The sequence below is a fragment of the Lygodium microphyllum genome, chromosome 7, assembly GCF_053477565.2.
Source record: "Lygodium microphyllum isolate KBCC chromosome 7, Lygodium_microphyllum_v1.1.10, whole genome shotgun sequence".
NCBI classification, from domain to species: domain Eukaryota; kingdom Viridiplantae; phylum Streptophyta; class Polypodiopsida; order Schizaeales; family Lygodiaceae; genus Lygodium; species Lygodium microphyllum.
In genome coordinates this window covers 90,421,628-90,444,885 of record NC_141141.1, presented here as the reverse complement: position 1 = coordinate 90,444,885, position 23,258 = coordinate 90,421,628, and the positions used below count along the sequence as shown (strand labels likewise).

At 45.8% G+C, this 23,258-nt stretch overlaps 1 protein-coding gene across 6 annotated transcripts in view; it reads left to right on the top strand.

Moving 5' to 3' along the window:
* The window catches only part of LOC148033680 (uncharacterized), a 364,446-nt gene that overhangs the window by 38,044 nt on the left and 303,144 nt on the right, over positions 1 to 23,258 (top strand). For all 6 annotated transcript variants that reach the window (XM_087681629.1, XM_087681628.1, XM_087681630.1 and 3 more), the window contains exons 3-5: positions 12,039 to 12,395; positions 12,940 to 13,152; positions 13,248 to 13,399. In XM_087681629.1, the coding sequence (XP_087537755.1) occupies positions 12,039 to 12,395; positions 12,940 to 13,152; positions 13,248 to 13,399 (722 nt within the window). The remainder of the gene's footprint in view (positions 1 to 12,038; positions 12,396 to 12,939; positions 13,153 to 13,247; positions 13,400 to 23,258) is intronic.

Below are 23,258 nucleotides of genomic sequence, written 5' to 3'. Positions count from 1 at the left end.
TTAGATATCCATTTATCCTTTAATTCATTGATCAAACAAAGCAAAACAGTGCTCTTAAATCTGTAACAAGCACAATCATTTCCATTGGCCATTATTGATGGCCAATTGCTAAGAAGTGAATCCTTCTTTCCAAATGCATCCAGCACTCGATCCGGGATTACTTGCAACTTGGCAAGATCCCCTATATCCTGGGTTAGGGCCATACCCTATTAACCCGACTTGGTCAATACCTTAAGTGCATATGTTATTCCAATTGCAGCCCATGTAGACTCATCCATATACTCATTTGAGCATACCAACAATGTCTATCACCATCTGCTGCAAGTTGTCTAGAAGAGGCCAGGGCTAGCCGTGGGTATCTATCTTGGGGGAGCTCCCATAGTCTATGTATGAAAGTCACTGCCTGGACCAAGGCCTCAGCCACCATGGGTGATGCTCCCAACTCAGCTCTGATAATCTCATGTGGGGTCGAGCTCTTCACTCGTATCATACGTGAGATCATCATGACCAGTGGTCTTTCCATATGATCCCACCCGTCATAGTATTCCTTCTTTGGTCCATCCTGGTCTCCCAAAGGCTGTCTCCTCATGTGAAAGAGACTCGGACCCCAAATAGCTGCCCCATATAGGAGTGTGGGTGTAACTAGGGTGTCAAAAAGCCACAATTTGGTGCGCGGCTCATGAAATTGTATGTGAGCACATTGCCTCTCCAATGCACCTAAGGCTGCATATGCTTTTGCCAAAGGAGCCTCTAATGTCTCTCTCCAAGAGAACTGTGGTCCCTTCAATGTGACCCCCAAATAGACATACTGCCTAACCATCTCCACTGGCTCTTCATCAAAAGTAAACTGGTGCTCAGCTCTTATCACCCAAGCAACTGAAGTGTTAAATACCATAACTTTAGTTTTCCCAAGGTTCACCTTAAGATCTCTATCTCTGCAAAAAGATGATAATGCATCCAAGTGTCTATTTAGTCCCTCAGGTGAGTCAGATATAAGTACAATATCGTCGGCATAAAGCAGTAATGGTATTAGCACTCCAGCTAGGCTGGCTCCGGCCCCACCAGTTCTGTCCACATATTCTGAAATTTCATCTATGTACAACCCCCCAAATAGTGTCGGTGAAAGTGGACAGCCTTGTTTCACCCCAATGGTGCTATTGACTGTATTTGAGATGTCCTCAGGTGTTCGTACTTTGCCCGTCACTGTCTCATACAAGGCATAGATACTCCACTGTATCTCTACAGGCACATCAATGTTTTGCATTCTTCTCATGAGTCTAGCAACGTGGCACTGTGTCAAAGGCCTTGCGAAAGTCCACAAAACAGGAGTAGATCTTTTTCTTGAACGCCTTGCCTTCTTCGATGATTGCCCTCAATGTAAAGCTATGCTCTAGAGTTGTATATCCCCTCCTGAAACTAGCTTGGCCTTTTGATCTCAGGCCATGCATCTCGGCCCATTCACTCAATGCTTGTTCCACGATAGAGCCATATATCTTGGCCAGCATGTGTCCAATCATGATAGTTCGGTAGTTACTAGGTAGCGCGGGGTCTCCACTCTTAAAGAGCGGCACAATAATATGGTCTGACCAGCAGGTTGGAAATCCCTCACAAACTGCCCTATTAAAGATGTGAGCCAGGGTTGGTGCCAAAATATCACAGGCATGCGCGAAGTGTTCAGCCACTAAACCATCATGATCTTGGGCTTTTCCATTTTTCAGTTTCCATATGGCATTCCTCACTTTTTTTCCTGTGAAAAATCTGCAATTTGCTGGTCTTGAGGTTGAGGGGAGTGGCATAGGCTCTTGGCCAGGAACATCATAGAGTGTGCAAGCATATCCATGCCAATCATCCGGTCTAGTAATCTGTAAGGGTGGCTGGTTCTCATGCATCTTTTTCCATGCTCTCTTGCTGTCCTGTCCCAAGAACATGGAATACATTTCTGTTTCTAGTCTGCTCAAGTATTCTCGCTTCTTTTTGCGTACCAATCGTCTGAAGAGTGTTCGAGCATGCTTATGTGTACATATGCCAAGTGCCACCTCTCGCTGAAAACATGCTCGTGTCTCTCTGCACTCATCATCATACCAGCCATTCTGTGGGGCATTACCTCGTGGAGGTTTATCTGACGGTGTAGTGTGTGGGAAAGCGTAGGCTGCTGAAGTGTGTATTATCTCGGCCAACTGTCCTGTAAACTCATCCACACACACACACACACACAGAGAGAGAGAGAGAGAGAGAGAGAGAGAGAGAGAGAGAGAGAGAGAGATGCCTCTGTTGTTTTGGCTCATCCCTACGCACTGCTTGTTTCCACAGTCATTGCATCTCCTGCCACTGATGTCCAGACGCGTGTCTTCCGCCTGCTCGAGCTAAGTCTGCCTTCTGTCTAGCACGCGCTTTGTTGTCCCAGCACCACTGTTAATCCTTGTCGCCCTAATCTGACATACTTGAGGCGCCCTGCTTAGTGTCTGACACCAAGGTGTGAAGACCTGCTCTAATCCCGGGTAAGACAGACTGTTAGTGTCTGAGATTGTAAAAGGCCTGTTTAAACTGAACAGCACAGTATAGATTGGTGCTGTGGCCCTGAGGTCTTGAGGTACGACGGTCTACAGAAGGAGACAAATTCAGTTTTGTTCTGTGACAGATAGCTAGAGTTGGAATAATCTGTGTAATCAGCATAAACCTCTGAAATGGCGAATTTGCAGGAATCTAATGGTATTGATATGGCCTTTCTAGACCAGCATATTGGAAATGGTGATGAGAAAGACCTGGTAGAATCAGATGGTGATTTGTTACCTAAAGATTCTGGGCAGTTAATGGAAGGGGACGAGATGGGTAAGCGTCGCAAGATGTCGGTCGAAGAATCGGACTTGTGTGCCCTGAATTTGCCTCAGAAAAATGTTCATGCTTCTTGTTCTTAGACTAATGAGTCTTTTCAGTTTATGCTGGCCTCTGCCAATCATCTGATGTCAGAATATGCTCAAGATAATGAGGGTAAAGCGAGTTCTTTACCACAAGGGGAACATGTGGTTGCTGTTATGGTTGCTGATCTGGTTCTACAGCAGATTGCTGCCTTCCATGAGAGGGCAGCCATCTTTTACTTTACGGGAAGAACCCCATTGATCACCAGAATTCGTGCATGGTTGCTATCCATGCTTGCCAATGTGGAGATGTGTCAAGATGATGCTTTAGGACAAGGACAGGCTTCCCTTGTGGAAGAGATTTATGATGGCCCGAGGGGTTTTTTGAGGTCCTCTTCCACTCCCCGGAAGTGCGTGCTCATATTATGCAACAAATCCTGTTGTTCATGGTTGGTCAGTTAGTCCATATGGTTCCTTGGAGGCCTATGGTGGAATTTCAGGAGGTACTTAGGCAAGCATGCCCAATTTGGGTCGGGGTGTTGATTTTCCTGCCCATCTTTGGTGACTTCTTCCCTTCGTTTTGAGATCTTTGGGTGAGGTGTTGGTGGAGCGTCGGTTGGCTTCCTATAACAGGAATAGGGCATGTATGCTTTGGGATATTGGGAACCCGCGTTTTGAGGTTCCGGGATTGCAAACTTTGGTTTATGAGCTGAAATGGGGCACATTTGCTGGACACTGTTTCAGGTGCGGACAATTGGGACATTTCATTTCAGAATGTGACAGAAGCTAGGAGGTAATGCAGCCATCTATGGATCGCGATTTAGATATGCATGACCATCTTCCCTAGCAGATGGCTCAACAGCCTGAAGCTGTTTCTCTGCAGATTGTCTAGCAGGGAAAGTAGATGGAAAGAAGGTTGCTTCTCAAGCTGGTATTAGCATCGCCTTCTGTTTGTCAGAACTTGTCTCCTCAAGATAATTCCTGGGTTATTGTGGTTCGCCGTAATGTTAGACAAGAGCCTCGGTCTACTCCTGTTCACCCAGCTTCCCAAACTATCACTTAGATGTTTCAATGCCGAGGTAGAGGGTTCTATATGAAACCTCAATTTGCAGTTGGTGCGAATGAAAAAAGGGTTTCTAATACTGCTTTGCACTTTGATTCACGAGGGAGGATGGTGCCTCCTCGGGATGTTTTTTGTGCACAACAACAACAGTTTCCTTCTCGTTCTTCAATTGCTAGTTTGCAAAGGGCAGATCTGGTTGATGTGATTCGAAGCAAGATAGAAAGATTTCAGGCAGTCAAAGATGTTAAAGGGAAAGGGAAAGTGGGGATTCAGTAGTTTTCTTTTCTGTAATCCGTCATGAGAATTGCATTATGGAACGTTAAAGGTATCTCTTCGGCTAGTAAGCAGTATTGGTTGTGGAAAATTGTGTTAGCTGGCAATTGGGATGTTCTTTGTGCTGTGGAGCATAAACAACATGCTTTGGCAGGATCATCTTATGTATATAAGGATTATTCGGTCTTCTTTGGTGGTTCTGTTTCACATAAATTTGGAATAATGTTGGCCGTCAGATCTTCATTGCAACCATCTTTGATTTCTCAGGACCATCGAGGCAAATTCATGATTTTGGAAATTCAATATGAGGGAGAGGTTTTTTAATGGTGGCTGGTGGGTGTATATGCTCCTTCTACTGCTCGTGAACGTCGTCAGCTTCTTTGGGATGACTTACATTGCCTTGCCATGGCTCGTCAAGGCTTTGTAACGGGAGATTTTAATGCATGTACATCTCCGGATCAGATAACTTCACAACGCTCGGTTGTGGATGGTTGGTTATGGATGGTCCTGAACGACAGGCTTGGGATGCTCTTAATTCCGAGTCTTTGAAACAGGACATGTGGTCTTGGATGCATCCCTCTCAGTCAGGATATACTTATCGTTCTCTTCAGCATCTAGACACATGGGCCAGATTGGATATGATCTATATTTGTCAAAGTGATTCTTTTCTCCCTGCAGTCATTGATATGTGGATAGAGCGACAACATGTCTTGTCTGATCACTATCCTTGGATCTTGGAAATGACACATCGACCTGTTCATGCCTATAAGGCTCTCCTGGCTTGTTTACCTCTACGTTTCAATCAATCCTTTCTCCTGCAAAATTAGTTTCTGGAATGTACTCAGCAAATAATTGATTCCTTTTGTTCTAGAGTCCTATCAGAACGGATGGAAGCATGGCCTGTTTTTAGGGATAATGTGTGTATGTTATCCCGACTATATGGTATTCAGCATGCTTCCATTTTATGCACTGAGTTGCTGCATGCACAATCTTTGTTGGCCTATTCGTTGTCTCAGTGTCAGTTGGGGGATACCAATGATGACTTGCTTACATGCATTGAATGGTTGAAAGGCCGAGTTCAATCTTTACAGGAAGAGGAATATGCTAAGTTCAAATTGCTGTCTCGAGCAGAAGCTTTGCATGATATCAACTGCCAATCTCACCAATTCTTTGCTCGTTTACATCAAAAATATGCCCAAGAAAATATTGTGCGTTTGAGGAATGAGCAAGGTGCTATGGTGACAGATCGTGCATCCATCATTCAGATGTGTGTAGTTTTTACAAATCATTGTTGGGCCCTCAAGAGATTCTTTCTGACACTGTACACTTTGCTCGTAGATACATTTGTGATCTGGTTAGTAATTAGGTTCAACCAGAATGGGTAGCCTTAATGGAGGCAGATATTTCGGAAGATGAAGTGGAATAGGTATTGTCCCATTTGCCTAAAAAGAAAAGCCCTAGTTGGGATGGGCTTCCTAACGAGTTGTTTTCAACTAATGTTGAACAACTTAATGATCCGTTGACTTGTTTGTGTCAGCAAGTTTGGAATTCCGGTGTCATGCCTCTGGACTGGAAGATTGCAGTCATTTGGTTATTGCCCAAGGTTCCCTCTCCTACTTCTTTGAAACAATGGAAACCCATTTCTGTTATGGCCTCTTTATACAAAATCTTCTAAAAAATCATTGCCAACATATTGCAAAAAGTATTTCTGCATTTGGTTCATCCATGCCAATATGGTTTTATTAAGGGTCGGAATATAATGCATAACATTTTGAATGTTCAATTGGGGTTTGACTTTGCAAAAGCTTAAGACCAGCAGGTGGCCATGCTTCAGCTTGATATTGAAAAGGTAATCATGTAAGCTGGTCTTTTTTGAGGTAGCTAATGTTCACCATGGGTTTTGGGGAACGGATGGTTTCTCTTGTAGATACTATTGGTCAGGGGCCAGTGGCCCATATTTCACTTAATGGAGGGATCATTGATGAAATTACCTTATCTAGCTCTCTCCGGCAAGGCTGCCCTCTCAACCCTTTGTTGTTTGCTTTGGTTACTCACCTGATGCTTTCTTTGTTGGATAAGTTGGCCAATCAAGGTGAGATTGTTGGTTTTTCTCTTCCCAATGGGGCCCAACTTGTGGGTCAATCTTTGGCAGATGATACCTTTATGTTTCTTAAGGCTGATTGCTCGAATGTTAATCAGGCAATGGTTGCGTGGAAGCTTTTTGCTATGGCATAATCAGGCAATGGTTGTGTGGAAGCTTTTTGCTATGGCATCGGGACTTCATATTAATGCTCAGAAATCCATTTTGCTCTCTTGTACAGAAAATGATTTGCAGGCTTTGGGTTTGAATGGTCTTGTGATTCCTAAGGGGAATATAACCAGACACTTGGGTTATTCTATTAGTGTGGAGGTAGCTCCTCGTGCCTTGTTGGATTGGATGGCATCCCGTATTCATGATCGGTTTATGTACTGGAAGTATCAAGGCTGGCCTCTCCATGTGAGACTTAAAGTTGCTCAATGCATTATGATTAGCATGATTTCTTTTTTCTTGTCATTGCTTCCTTGGACTAAGAAGTCCCTATTGGAATTGGTTCAACCTATTCGATTCATGTTATGGAAGAAAAAAGGAAATCGCCTAGGTCAAGTGTGGATTTCATGGCAGCACGTGACTACTCCTAAAAGGATGGGGGGAGCTGCTCTCTTGGATGTTAATTTTCATATGATTGCTTTGAGGTTAGCTCTTCTACAGGCACTTTGTGCACAGACTCATCCCTACATAGATATAGCAAATTTTTATAGAAAAGACTAGCATTTCTCATGGTAGCACAGTTATTCATGCTTCTTGGTGGCATGTGCTAAACTCCACAAGATCTATTAAGGTCTCCGAGTCTTTTCTCCTTTCCCATATGATCTATTCATGCTTCTTGGTGGCATGTGCTAAACTCCACAAGATCCATTAAGGTCTCCGAGTCTTTTCTCCTTTCCCATATGATCACATCTTGGCAGACGATGTTACATTTGGCGGTTTGGCGCCCCCCGGATTTTCGCAAGGAGGGGAATCCCTTGCTAGGTGAGGTACTGGCCTCCTCCAGGTTGTTGGATTGGCTTGATAAAGATCTGCAGAGAGATAAGTTTAATCAGATGGCTTGTCTAGGGCTACAGACAGTCTAGAGGGTGCCTAGCGGATATCATGTTATTTGGACGGCCATACAGGACAGAATTATGAGCTACTATCCTTTGCTTGCATTACAGCTTTTGTCTCCCTGGCGCGATTGGATGTTTGTAATTCTTGATGATTTCGAGAAAAGGTCAGCCAACCAAATATCTCATCAGATGGTAGAGGCCAAGAGATGGGTCATGGATAAGGCAAATAAAGTATGCCATTCTCGGGAAAGCAAAAAGAAGTGGCAGGATAGATCCATCCAGCTCTAGAAATCTAAGGTTCCGTATTAGGGAAAAGTGTTTATTTGGAGGCTACTTATTGGGGCTCTTCCTACTGGAAATGTGTTGCGTGCTCATTGGATCTTTGCTGGGGGATGTATGTTTTGTACTACATGTGATGAGACAGTGCTTCATCTTTTTGTCTCTTGCCCTGTTGCAAGATAGAGTTGGAGTTTTATTTTCCATGTTTGGTCCTTGTTTACTCGACAGCGGATATCCGCTCGTTCGTGGATCTTGGGGAAGATGATCTCCATGACCTCTTTGAGTTCATATTATTACTGTCTTTTCTTCTTTCTTAGATGGACAACCTTGTGGCATATTTGGCGTACTCGGAATGCCTTCATTTTTGATTCAATATTTGGTATTCATGGTCATGTGACCTGAATTTGGGGTTTAGTGTTGTGGCAAATCACCTCTATCGCGTCTGCCGATCTAGTTCTTCCCAATATTGCTGCTTCCTGGCTGGATACTGTTCGCTCCACACCAGTTGTGCTTTTAGTGTGACATTTCTGTGTTAGAGTCACTGTAGACTTTCCTTCATGTCTGTTATTTTTAATGCTGACCGATGGTTTGATATAAATATTTACTACTTAATTCAATTATCTTCATGAAAAAAGAGAGAGAGAGAAGGCATTTGGTTCTTCTTGACATTGCTGTTTCCTGACTGGATACTGTTCGCTCCACACTAGCTATTCTTTCTGTGTGATATTTTTGTGTCAGAGTCTGTGTAGACTTTCCTTCATGTCTGTTATTTTCAATGCTGACTTGATGGTCTGATGTAAATATTTACTACTTAATTCAATTTATCTTCACAAAAAGAAGAAGAAGGTATTTGATGATGTCAATTAGTTGGTCTTTCTTGCGGTAGCTAATGTCCACCATGGGCTTTGGTCCTCGCATGATTTCTCTTATAGTCAGGGTGCTATGGCTCATAGTGCACTTAATGGAGGGATCATAGATGAAATTGCCTTGTCTCGGTCTCTTCGGTTAAAACCAATCTTTCTTCCGTGGATGGGTGGTAAATCCTTGATTACCTATTGATCTTGGACAATGCACATCCGATTGGCCCCAAAATTGGCGCCCCTTCGGGTATTTCTTTAGCTTTATTGAAGAAGAAGTCGATTTACAATGGGATTCTCTTGATCCCCTTCGCAATCCAAAATCCCCTTGTTGTCCAAAGTGACTAGCAAGTCTTCAATCTATTTTGCCCCTTGATTCGAGCACTTAATTGGCCTTCACCACTTCATAGAAGATGGAAATGCCCCAAATTCAATGGTTGGCTAGTTCTCCACTCAAATTTGGTTGAAATTCACCTTTAACCTTGAAAAATCCAAGTCTTGGAGCTTCCAATTTTTGGCATCCTTCCCGAGGCTGCTGCTAGATCCTAATTTCTGCTGTAAATTAGGGTTTACAGCAAAGAAATTTGCAATTTCTCAACCTCCAAGTGCCCAAATGCTGAGATCTTTGGAGCAAGGCTGTGAAATGGCTGGGAGATGAGAGAGAAAGCAGTAGAGAGAGAAAATTCAGAGTTTTGTTGCGAAGAATGATTGAAAATTAGTCAAATGCAGCTGCTGCCTTGCCACAATAGCTTGTAGATGCAAAGAACTGAAGAAAATCAGTCATTTACTGCTGTTGCCCTGTCTCAACAGCCTGTAGATGCTGTCACCTGTTGTTGATTGGTCTTCTCCTACCCTTGGCTACCTCAGAAGGTCCTCCAATGGCTGCAAATGAGACCAGCAACATCTCCTTCCTCTCTCTTGCAAGATGAATATACAAAAAATGCCTCTCTGCAGCCTCTAAATATGTTTTTCAGACTTGCATGGGCATTTTTGACAAGTGGCAGCTTTCCCAAATGGTTTTTTCAGCATTATCCATAATTAAATATTAAATTTCAGTCTTTAAATACTGAAAATTAATCTAATAATTATTTCGGTGCACTGAAAAATAATCTAACTGGCCAATAATTAAATTGGCTAGGCATCTTCCATTCCCGAGTGTCTCTGCGCCATCTTTGACCATCAAATTGGCATTAGGTACCATAAAACGCCACTTCTCTAGTGTCACCAACTGACACTTATGGCCAAATAAATGACCTAGGCCAACAACTGGCACCAGATACCACCAAGAACTTGTGAAGCATAACTTATAACAACTTTTGCCTTTTGACATCTTGTAATTTTCTCGGGTCCCGGGCTCGTAAATTTACTCTAACCCCAGTTGCACCTTACATGTGAAACATTTACTTAATCATGTGATTAAAAGTTAATCCACATGCTAAGTGAGGTTTCAAAAATTCATGTCCTCATGACATTGGCAAGGTTGCCCTCTAAGCCCTTTGCTATTTGCTTTAGTCACTCGCCCAATGCTCTCTTTTTTGGATAAGTTGGTTGATCAAGGCAAGATTGTTGGTTTGTCTCTTCCCAGTGGTACCCAACTTTTGGGTACCACTAGGAAGATTGGTTGATCAAGGCAAGATTGTTGGTTTGTCTCTTCCCAATGGTACCCAACTTTTGGGTCAATCTTTGGTTGATGATTCCTTTATGTTTCTCAAGGCTGATCGGACTAATGTGAATCGGGCAATGGTTACGTAGAATCTCTTTGCTTTAGCTTCGGGATTCATATTAATACTCAGAAATCTACACTGATTTCTTGTATGAAGAGTGATTTGCAAGCTTTGGGTTGGCAAGGAGCTGTGATTTCCAAAGGAGATATTACCCGATACTTGGGCTATTCTATTGGTGTGGATGTAGCTCCTCGTGCCTTGCTTAATTAGATATCATCCCGTATACATGATTGGTTTATGTACTGGAAATCTCAAGGCTGGCCTCTTGATGTGAGACTTAAAGTTGCTCAATGCATCACGATCATAATGGTTTCGATTTTTCTGCCCTTCCTTGGACTAAGAAGTCTCTTTTGGAATCGGTTTAGCCTATCTGCTTCATCTTGTGGAAAAAGAAAGGGAATCGTTTGGGCTAGGTGTGGATTTCTTGGTAGTATGTGACTCCTCCTAAAAGGATGGGGGAAGCAGCTTTATTGGTTGTTAATTTCCATATGGTTGCTTTGAGATTGGCACTTTTGTAGGTTTTATGTGTGTGGAGTCATCCTTGGGCAAATATTTTTTCATTGAAAAGACTGGTATCTTGGATAGTCGCACGATTATTCAAGTTTCTTGGTAGTATGTGTTGAATTCCATGAGGCCTATTAAGGTCTCCCAGTCTTTTCTCCTTTCTCATTTGATTGCATCTTGGCAAGAGATTTTGCGTTTTGCAGTTTGGCACCCTCTTGATCTTTGTAAGGAGGAGAATTCATTGTAAGTAAAAGTGCTGGCTACTTTGAGGTTATTGGATTGGCCTGATAAAGTTTTGCAGCGAGACAATTTTAATCGGATGGCTCGTTTTGGGTTGTAGACAATCCATGATGGTGTCATTCCTGGGCAGCCCCGTCTTTATTCGTTGCGGTGTATTCGTTAGCACTTTTGGGTGCCTCGAGGATATCTTGACATTTGGTCGTCCATATAGGACATGCTTTTGAGGTTCTCTCCTTTGCCTGCTTTATAGCCATTCTCTCCCTGGTGAGATTGGATGTTTGTGCTTCCTGATGATTTCAAGAAAAGGTTAGCTAATCAGATATATCACCAGATGGTTGAGGCCAAGAGGTGGGTCACTAGAAAGGTTAATAAATTGTAGCATATTCGGGACAGCAAAAAAAAGTGGCAGGAAAGATTCATCCGACTCTAGAAGTCAAAGGTTCCTTATCAGGGCAAAGTGTTCATGTGGAGGTTGCTTATTGGGGGTCTTCCAACTGGGGATATGTTGCATGCTTGCAAGATCTCTAGTGGTCGCTGTGTATTTTGCAATACATATGATGAGACATTGCTTCATCTGTTTGTCTCTTGCCCTGTTGCTAGACAGATTTGGAGTTATGTTTCCCGTGCGTGGTCCTCGGCGACTCAGCAGTGGATATCAGCTCGTTCGTGGATTACGGGAAGAATGACCTCTATGTCTACTTTGCATTCAGATTATGGGAAGAATGACTTTTCATTTTCAGTAGTCGTGGACATTCTTTTGGTTGATATGATTGACATATATAACATTTCAGCAGTCAAAAAAGTGAACTAAGAAACATTCTCATCATTTTCTCACTCATTCCTTATTGGTATACATTAGCAACTTTATATCTTTAGAATAAAAAATTGGATTGTTTCTTTAATAATGTTTTAGCTATAGAGTAACAACATTTCAAAGATCTGAAGGCATGTCTATGGATGTCTCAGATGTTTTTCTTATAATTTATGCAGTCTTGTGATGAGGATGAACAGATAGGACTGTTACTAAGTAAGATTGGTGTAAACTTCTCACCTTTATTCATAAATCATGCCTGAATAAAATCCCTTGCAATTTACTTAGGAAAGTGTACGTGATGAGCAAGAACTCGATGACGTGATTGGTGTCAATTTACATCAACCAAGAGGCAGCAAAGTGCAAGGTATGGTGAGCATCCGCAATGAGAAGATAGAACGTGCTAAGACATATCGCCGAGTCATGGCAGAAGAAAAGATGCTTGGAAATTTCATAAGGCTGGTGGATTACATGTTTGTTGAAAGTCTTTTGAATCGCAGTATTATGTCTCTTGAGGAGCTTTATAACTTCCTGGAAGCTGTTCGCACGGGATTAGAGAAAAATTCAAAAGGAGTGTTCATTACATCTGTGTCTTTTACAGAGACAAGTATAGCCTTCACACCAGATGAGGACATGATAATTGCAGTAAGCTAACAAAACCCACATTTTTTCAATGAGCCTAGACAGTGGCTGCTTTCTCTCCTATCAATGTTTTAGAACTCTTTGGGACCAGTTTGTACATGGCATAATGGATTATCGAAAAAATTTGTGGGAAGAACGTGACGTATTTTTTCTGCATCTTATGTTTAGGTATACTGTATATATAATATTTGCTAGATATAGTGATAGTGTTCATTCGCAAGTCACGTGCTGGGTACCAAAAGCACCAGGAGAAACCTTTGCCTTAATGTGGTTTGGTTTATCTTATCCACACTATACTTCAAAACTACTTATTTCTACATTGAAGGTCTGTTTTGTGTATCCCTCAGTTCCTGTTCTTTTGTGAGAGTGCTGGAATGTAGTTTGCTTGTCTTCTTTCTTTCTCTTCTAAATAACTTATCCTGATTTATATATGTATTCAGCATCAAGCTTTATAGAATTGAGCTCCATCTTCAGCTCTTATCTGCAGGGAGAAGACTTTATGTGTTTGCTGATATGACATAATGGTGTTTATTGAAAATTTATACAGGCATTAGGAGTTGCTGTGGATGGGATCATTCAGATTCTCCAAACGGCACCTCGACTTCTATATATGAGAGTTTACTCCTCTTTTTTTGAGAGTAAATCCTCTGGCTTGAATCCTATCAATATAATCAGGGAATCAAAACAAATTTTATTACTTCGCAGAAACTTTGACCATATAATACGCGCTGCTTTTGTGGAAGCTCAAAAATATTCACAGGTTAGATAGGGCCCAAAGTTTCTATACTGTGTCATCTATAAGTGCAGGATGTGGAATCTGTTTTTGTATATGCTTACCATGCATTTTATTGCTAGATGTTTGAAGAGTATCGGCCATTGCACCTGTTTGGAGAAGCATGGAATAGTGAAACTTATGTTTCTGAGAAGAGGACGGTTCGACAATATCGAGAAGAGCTTGCTCGTCAGAGGGAATGGAGAATAGATCTTGAGAAGATGCGTATTGGTTGGTCAGTTCTGAAAACCATTTAACAGTTTGTCTTCGTATCAGATTTTCATGACACTAAGGCCATTTTAATGTTTAATGCTTTGAAGAAGCATGTCAGGTTTTCCTAACTTTATGACCATTACTATTTATGACCATTAAAAGCATTACTATTTATAATCCATGTTGAAAAATAGTGCTGGATCTTCGTGGATATCTCAAGAGTTTCCAGTCTGATCATATGGATGTGATAATTATATTTGGGGGTGCTATTCTTGTAGGAAGTACTTCATGACTATCTGGGGTGCAGTATACAGTGCCAAAGGTCTACATGTTCTCATTGTTGTTTCACGGAATGTTTAAGGGCAAGGTGAATGAGCTCATGAGTAGCTGGTGTTCCATGTTACAGGTTCTGACCCCTAGTATGCATCAGCATTTGGCAGGGTGCATGAGCTTGGGAGTAGCTGGTGTTCCATGTTACAGGTTCTGACCCCTAATATGCATCAGCATTTGGCAGGCCTCAAGGGACCCTTCATTCTCTCAATTTGACAAGAGGGTGGGAAGAGAGAATCCTTACAGTTTATTTGTTTTTATGCAATTAACCATGTTGGTACCAAGTGGGCATGGTATGCATGCTAGCAGAAACTACTTTTCTAGATCATGCATTGCCAATTTTTGACTATGCAAGCTTAGGAGGGGAATGACAATGGTTGGAATCCATGAGTTCCTTTTTGAGGAGCAAGACATCTAGAGAGAATCAGGAGGATCTATAGGTGCTAAGAGTTCAGGAAAGGTCAGAGATACTGTAACATCGGGATCAGAAGCATCTATTTTTAATGGGAATGTCCTAGTTACTACTCATGAGATGGGAGGAATGAGGATTTGAGCTCTAGCACCATAAGTGAGAACACTAGGGTAAAGGATGGCTATCATCATCATTAGGACCATTAGAGTGCTCATCAAGAGAGTCTCAAGATGAGTCCTGGAGATCGGAGGGTGAGATACTCTCATACTTATCCTGATTGATGAGGTTACCATCATCATCAAATGATGACTTCCTAGGCAATAGCTATGTAGGCAAGGGGGGGGATGTCATCATGAGGCATGGGATGGGAGCTCCTAGAGCCCTACCTCACATATGTTTGCAAACCACTCAAACCCCTCCTCATTGATATCAAAGGGTGCTGAATGACCATGCCCCTATTAGTATCCACTCAAATGCCTCACCCACGAGCACACTAATTGTGAGTGTCAATTGCCATTACCTCTCTATAGAGCTCCATAAATATCAACTCCACCTCATCAATCTCCTAATGCACACTTGCAAATTTATGGCACGTTAGGTTTTCAACCTCTATGGAAATGCAAGGACTCCTGCTCGATGTCGCGTCGTGTAAGCTACCCCACCCCCGACTGATCCGTCGTGCCACCTGCGCCTGATCCATCATGCCCGCCCCGCTTGTTCCCTCCCCGTCGCCATTGCCAGCGGCCCCGCTGCTTGCAGCCCGTTGCCCCGCTTGTGGCTCCCGCCTACGGCCTAGTGACACCTGCCCCCTGCCTGCGCCCCTGCCTACGATCTATCGCATCCGCCCCCTTGCTTGCAGCCTGTCGCACCCACTAGCGGTTTGTCGCACCCGCCATGCCTGTGCCAAAGCCACACACCCCCTCCCGCCCCCCCCCCCCCCCCCCCCCCCCCTCTCGCCACCCCTCCCCCTCCGCCTTGCAGCCACCTGCTCGTCCATCACCTGGCTTGTGCCCCCTCCTGCCCGCTCCGTCTGACGTGCCACCCTATGACGTGCCATCGCTGAATGCTTGCCCCCACCGTGACAGCTCGCACCCGCCCCATCTGGCCATTGGCAACGTGCCCCTCCGCCCCGCTCATCGTCGTGGGACACACCTTCCCCATCCGCTGCTAGCGTAACCCGATATCCGCGGCGTCCAACATCTCCCCCACCGCCAAAACAGCAACAACCAACCCCCCCCCCCCCCCCCCCCCCCCCCCGGTTGCTCCCTCCATTTGCAGCAACTTTCCCCCTCAGGCAGCACCGCAACGTGTCTGTTAGCTTTTCAGAAGGGATACGCAATGGAAACCTCTGGTCAGACGTTGGCGTACTCAGGGAGTACCCCCCAGTCAAACACCTTGTGTGTCATCCTCTCTAAGGAGCAGCTCCTAGCCGTCCGGGCTAAAGAGCTGGAGCTAAAGGAAACAACGATTTATGGTCAGGTAGTAGGACATTCCCTAGCCAGGGCCCAACTTCGTGACTGGCTTCACTCCACGCTGTGCATCGGCACAACGCAGATCGTGGAGGCGGTTCTAATGGGCCAAGGGATCTTCTGTCAATAAACAAAGGAGTAGGCTTCGTGATAGATACATGAAGATCAACCAACAAACGTCTCAGCCATACACATTCAATTGTTGTAGTGAAAGCTTCCTTGTATTTAGCTTCACAAGACAATGTGGCAATAGTGGATTGTGAAGCCAAGAAATGCAAGATGAGCCAAGAAAGAAATAGTTTCCACTTGTAGAGTGACGTGAATAAAAAATCACTAGCCCAATCTGAATCATTGTAAGCATGTAATTGGAGTGGTCCCCCCTTGGCAAAAAGCAATCCAAGAGTCCTAGTACCCTACAAGTAATGAAAAACATGCTTCAAGGCTTGTCAATATGACATGTGTGGACTGTGCATATATTTGCTCAGGGCTGAAACTGCAAACTGAATATCTGGCCTTGTGTTGCATAAATAAATGAGCCATCCCATTGCTAGAGCATATGTACGAATGTCAAAGAAATCATTGTTATCATACAAGGACAGCTTGAGTCTAGTCTCCATTGGTGTGCTAACTAGCTTACAATGCTAAAAGCCAAATCTCTCAAGGAGTTTACCCAGATATTTGGATTGTGACGATCCAATGTCTCTAGCATCATGAATAAATTGAATGTCCAAACATTAATGCAAAGGCCCCAAATTTGACATTTCAAAAGTTTGCTGCAAATTCTTCTTGAATGTTGAAATTTGATTAGCATGTGTCCCCCTTGTGAGCAGAAGATCATCTACATAAAGACAAATGACTAGCAAGGATCCCCCGTCTTTGCATACGTAAAGAGTAGACTTTGATGGACTATCAAAAAATGAACTCTTGGTTGAGTAAAAAGGCATCAATTTTTGCATACCAAGCTCATGGAGCTTGCTTTAAACAATACAAAGCCTTTTTTAGTTTGCATACAAAGTATTTGGATCCTTCAATTGCAAAACAAATGGGCTATTGTACATGCACTTCTTCCTGAAGTTCCCCATGTAAAAATGCAGTTTTAATATCAAGCTGGTGCACAATCCAATCATAATGGGCAACCAAAGCAACCATAGATTGAATGGTGGTCATACAGGATGTAGGAGCAAATGTCTCCTCATAATCAATGCCCTTCTTTTGTTCATAGCCTATTGCCACAAGCCTGGCTTTGTCCTTATCAATGGATCCATCCGCTTTTCTTTTCAGCTTATAGACTCATTCAGTACCAATGGCTTTCTTTCCAACAGGCAATGTCACTAAATCCCATGTTTGATTCTTCATAATCGAATCAAATTCAGCTTGCATTGCTGCCATCCAATGCACACTCTATTGTGCATCCTCAAACAATCAGGCTCCGCCTGCCATAACAAACTCCATTGTATTAGCATAATCATGCAAATGTGCTTGTCATCTAGTGCGACCAGCAATAGGAGCATCCAAATGACTATTTGTTATAGTTTGCAAGTATAATCTAGGCATTTGCCTAGCTTCCTAATTATGTACATGCTCTTGATTAACCTACAATTCCGCATCTTGCTGAATATTCAGATCAGCCATAGGCTGAATTTCTGCATTGCTTAATGGAGTAGCTGGCTGAACATTTTGTTCATTTAATGAAACTCCAGCTCTATCACCAAAAGAAATGGGTAGTAGCCCTTCCAACACATCGTTTGCAGACTAATATGTGTCAAAACCAGCAAGAGATAATTCTGTTTTTTCATTAAAAATTACATCCTTACTAACAAAGACTTTCTTGGAAACAGGATCTTTTTTTTTTTTTTTGCAAGTAAAATGTGGCTGATTATATTACTCAAAAAAATTGATTACAACAGAATGCTCATGCTCAATAGACTAGCTGGAGCTGATGCAAAGTCACCAATACATCATGTATACAAGCCTCTCAAGGCAGTCTGGGGGGGATGGGGCAAAAAGCCATTGGGGGGGGGGGGGGGGGGTATATCGCCAACTGGGGCTGCCTGCCTGCATTACGAAGAGCAGACCCTGGCCGCCCCAAGTACGCATGAAGTGACAACGGAGCTCCTGACGAGCCTTGGGACTCGCCTTGCACTTGATCCCATCGACCGCAGAGGGAGTGGATGATGGAGGTCCAGAGCTCTGCTAAGGTCACATGTGCTGAAAGTCTCTCTTCGCCAAAAGCCTCCTGACACCGCGCCTTCCATATATGCCATCCAGTAAGACTCCCTATGATGTCCCATACCTCTGAGCGGTCTGTTGTGGGCTTTAGCACCTGGTGGATGGGTAGAGCCTCCAGACCGGACCATTGCGCACGACTCTGCCTTGATCATGAATATCGTGTCCTGCATCCTGGCCTCATACAAAAGGTGATGGCCCTGGCTGACTACTTGTGAATAGAAAGCTCCCCATGAGATACACCGAAGGCTGGGTGTTATACGGCGAAGGATGCGGCTTGCTCCTCTCCACATGAGCTGCATCTCCTCATATGACCAAAGGCAGTGCTTTGGGATTTCCAAAGGCTATTGTGTGCAGCGCTTACAACCTCCCTCCTGCATTTGGGCAGGCCAACTTCCCAACGCCAAGCCTCCATGTGCCACCAACCATAAAAAGTACGACACCCTCCTCCGTCTCCGACTATCCCATAGGCGGCGCTAGAAGGTCCGTCGGAAGGGCTCTGTGATGCTGTGCTCCGCCGAGTGCCTGCTGCGTGACAGCGCCCAGTCCATATGCTCTTGCATTAGTACATGTCTGCCAATCCTGGCAGTGTACTCTAGGAACCTGGGTGACTTCTTGGCGACCGCAAAGGCCGGCCATAACCACTCTCCTGGATCCCACTCCAACTCATCAAGTGGTCTGACCTCCCAGATCCAAAGGCACCACTCCCTGAGCTCCTTCCAGAAAACATAGGGGTCCAGTCGCCATGTCTTCCCCTGAAGCCCCACCACCCGAATCCTCCTCCACGAAAGTGTGGCGATCCCCTCATCCTACTGCCCTCTGTCAAGGGCCAGAGATCCCCCCTCCTGAATGGTCCTCCGCGAGCATAGAGCTTCTCGATCAAGGCACTCAAGCCATGCTTCTCCCCGTATGTCACCTCTAGTGCAGTCGGGTCGCAATTCGTAAAACCTTACTGTGGCACACAAACATTGTAAAACAACGTACTTGAGATTCATGTTCGAAATACATACATCAACATGGATGTCATTAAATTAGAGTACTCTACTCTATTACTCCTTGGGCTCTATCGGCTCTCGTATCAGGGGAGCAAGCCACTCTGGAGGTATTGCTGCGTCTATCTCTCTTCTCCTCAATTCCGCTCCTCTCTAGCAACCTGATACTCGCTACACCTCCTCCTCGTCCGCCATCCTGTACACCTACCACCATATCCTGACGTTATGAGCCGGGTTGGCCTCCCACCCAGGCCTCCCACCCAGCCCACTGGATGTGGGGGTGCTCACCTATTTGTGCCCCTTCCCGATCTTTGACCTAGGGGTTCCAGATTACCAGCTGACGGTCTATTTCTCGTGGCAGCCTAGGGGGCTCTAGATTAGGGCCTTATGGAGGCCCTGCCACACGCGGAGTAAGCTGCGAAGGAAAGGTGATTTGGGTTGACGTGAAGATCCATCTCAGGGACGGCCTCCACTCACCGCCAAGTCTTGGTCTACAATCCTGAAGACCCTCCTGCAATAAGACCTTCTAGGTCTTCCCGTTTGGTGTGAGACCGCGGACAACTAGCTTGCCCAAGAGGGCCATACTCTGATACTCTGGGTCTATGATCCCAAGCCTTCCCTCTGATCTATGTCGTATGATGGTCGCCCACGCCACCTTAGCCTTGGAATTGCTGGAACCATCAGACCTTGACCAAAGAAAATTCCGCACTAGTCGGCGAAGCTGCACTATGCACGATGAGGAGAAGCACCAACACGAGGCGATGTACTAGGCCCTCGCTAGGAGGACCTGGCTAATCACCAGGGCTCGTCCAGCTAGTGAGAGGTAAACCGTGCTCCAGTAGGTCAGTTTCCTCTAAATAGAATCAAGGATACGAAGAAACTGCTGGGCAGGAGTGATGTTGAGTTCCACCTGGAACCCTAGGTATCGGATGGTCTCACCCATCTAAATCCCAGATGGACGCCCCACTCCGTGCTGGAGTCTGGGTCTATGAGGAGACCAACTGACTTTTGCCAGTTGATTTTGGATCCTGCTGCAAAGCAGAACACGTCAAGAGCCAGCCTCACTCTCTCCAACATCAACTCATTGTCTTCTTTGTAGAGGGCTGTGTCATCTGCATACTCTGAGTCTAACAGCTCCGTCTTCTCTCTCACTGGAAGTTGCAGGCTGCGTAATCCGCTCACAAGTGACCTGAGAAAGTGAGACATCCCCTTTGGGAAGAGTAGGAATAGGTATGGGGCCAGGAGGTAGCACTGTCGAACCGATTTCTCCAGCCGAACCTCCTTCCCTCGCCTTCTGCCTATGAGAACCCTGCTTGTGGCCAATCTGTACTAGCCGGAGACCCCACGAATCCAATTTTAGGGGAATCCCAACCTCACCATGGTGCCCTCTAGAAATCCCATGGATGATATCTGAAAGCACGGGGCATGGTCGTCTACCAATCATCTTTGCCAATGCCTTATAGGCCATTGACAATAAGGTGATCGGTCTCCATCGGTGGAGCTCCAACCGGTCTCCTTCTTTGGGGAGAAGACTGATAAGGCCTGCCAAGAGACTCCCTGGCATCTGTCCTCAAGTGAAAATCTCCTGGAAAGCCATTAGTAGGGGGTCCTTCACCACTTTCCAGTAGGTAGTGAAGAAGGCCTTAGAGAGGCCATCCTCCCTCAGGCATTTCTGCCCATCCTGTGTATTGAAAGCCTCCTCTAGTTCCTTCTCTGTGAAGGGGGCTAGGAGGGAGCGTCCCATCTCCTCTATGAGACGAGGGACGGGATGTGATCCCATATCTGCTGTCTACATCTCTGTCCTTTAGCTGAAGTTGTCTCTTGCTAGAAAAGGCGCGTGTAATAGTTGGTGGTAATCTCCATCACCTCATCTGGGCTAGAACGGCCTCCCATATTGATCCTTAAGGCTGCGTATCTGCTCTCCTGCGGTGCGGGGCTGGTGCACTTGGATGAACTCCCTGCACATTGTGTCCCCCTTCCGCGCCCAAAAGGTTGCTGAGGTGTGGAAAGAGAACTCAGAGCACCTGTCCTCTTGGCCAGCAATGGCTGCTCGCGCGCACATCTCCTGTGCGTGGAGAGTGGGATCCCTTGGTGCCTCCTGCAATAATCTCTGCGTGGCTGCAAGGTCCTGCCGGAGTGCTCTCTCCTCCTCCCAACACTGCTGCTTGGCCTGTATGATTGTCTCTTGGCAGATTCTGCTTGACTTGGCTGGGACCTTTGAAACCTCCTTTGCTATCCAGTCCCTTCTGTCCCACTCTTTGGTCCAAATCTGCTTTATCTGTCTCATCACCTCCTCCCTCCTATAGATCGAGTCAGGGATCCGACATGATCATCTGTCTAGGGTAGATGCTAGGGGGGCAAGTGTCAGGAGAATCGGGCAATGATCGGACAATGTGGTGCTTGCCAACTGCTCAATTTGGCCTCCATGAGAGCCTTTGCACTCTCCCACATAAAATCTATCCAATCGGACTAGCAAGACTCCACCTAGCCCCCTGTATCCCCAAGAGAGAAGTCCAACGACTTCTTCCTTCTGTGGAAGGCAGGGTTTTTTCGGGCATCACGTGCTTCAACTGCAAGCAAAAAGACCTCCCATGCCTCCTGGTTCTCCCCAGCCATGCCCTGGTAGTTTCTGCCTCTGCTCTGCTGGTCCTCCAAGGCATCCAGGTTGTTGAAATCTCCTCCAACAATCCAGGAGTCTACCTCTGGGAGTCCATCTGCGATCTCCACCCAGAACTTGCTGCGTGCGACAGGACTCCAATACACGAGTCCCCAATATCCAATCTGATCCATAGAATCCTTCCTGCCACTGTCGTCCCGTGGTCTCATACACAGGCAGTGAGACTCGAGCCAATAGAGGTGCATACGTCTCCACTCTTGCTATGGGCACCTCTGGCGTGCTCCCAGTAAGTGTGTGAGCTTCCCGGAAGTACCTTCCCAACCCGCTGGGCCTGGGTGGGGGTGAGCTTGTGCTGCTACAGAAGCAAGATGTCGATCCGTCTGGCAAGGGCAGGCTGCAACTCCTGCCGAACAATCAACTTCTTGGAACCACGTGCCACACTATTGGAGACTATTCACATTCCAGGATGCAAGGTGTAAGCTGATGGGGAAACTTGTGACTGACCGAACATGCATTTATTCGGTGTGGATGCTGCTGATGAGGAGGAGAAACTGTGAGGCATGCAAGTGCACTTTGCTACCGGTCTGGATGGTGAACTCCAGTCCCCCATGGTGGCCCTCTGCCGGACCATAGGGGTGATAGATGCTCTAGGTGGTACTATCAATGCATCTATCAGCCATGCTGAGAATCGCACTTCTGTACACTGGTAGAACCGGGTCGTGGGGCCACTCAATCACGTCCCTTGGAGCTCTCCACTGTGGAGGGGCTCGAAAGATAATGCTGACGTGTGGGACCTCGGCACCAGCCCACCAGTTAATTTCCATCATGCAACCTGGCCACTGTTGTGCAAATAGTGCTAATCCTTCATCTCCCATCCACTAGGAGATTTTATCCGCCATGTGACTCTTCAACTCCTCCTCAATCTATATAGTCGTCCACTCCCTTGAGTAAGAGGATTGAAGAAAAAAGGCGTAGTTTGGTCCATCCGGTGGTGCTAATAGATGGACCTTGCCACTCCTTGACTTACGAACCACGAAAATCCCCACCTCTAGCTAGAGGTAGTGGGAACTTTCCGCGCTTGGCAACTCGCAAGTAGGACCATGGGCCACTATGGAAGAACTCCTGTGGCAAAATTTGTGCCTGTCTCCGAAAGGTTTGGCGGGTGGTAGGGACAAATGAGCTGGTGGCTGTGTGGGAGGGGGAAGACTGCTGGTGCGCAGAGGAGGTAGGTGTGTGTGGCTCATCACCTCTTATGGGAGGAGGGGGGTTGGTTTGGGGGGGCTCACTTGACTCGGGTGTGGATTAGGGGGGGTGCTCGGTAGGAGGGGGGTGGGGGAGAAGAGGATCGAGGGAGGGTGGGATGGATGGAGATGCATGGCGGGTGTGGGGGGGGTGGTGGCCCTGGCAAGGGGGGGCTGTGGGCCAAGGTTAGTGAGGGGGAGGCATGGGATGTGGGGGAGGGGTGGGTGAGGGGCTTGTGGAAACTTAGGGGATGTTGGAGAGCGTGGAGGGCTGCTGTCCTGTCAAGTGGGACGGATAGGGGAGGGGCTATGGAGTGCTCTGCTGAGGGGGGGTTGCTCGCCCGCCTGCACCCTGCTGACGAGGCTTGGTCTGAGGAGCTGGTTGCGCGTCCCCTTGCCATCTCCCTCTTTGTAGTCTCTAGACCCGTGTGAAGTCGTCAGCGTCCACGTGCGGACCTGTGGGCGGAGTCGCCTTGGCTCCAAAACGCGTACAACCTGCTGCCTGATGCCCAAAGTCGTGGCAACGTAGGCATTGCCCTGGTTGTCCAGTCACAATGAGCTGCTGCCTAAAGGAGTGCCCGCTTGCCTCAATCT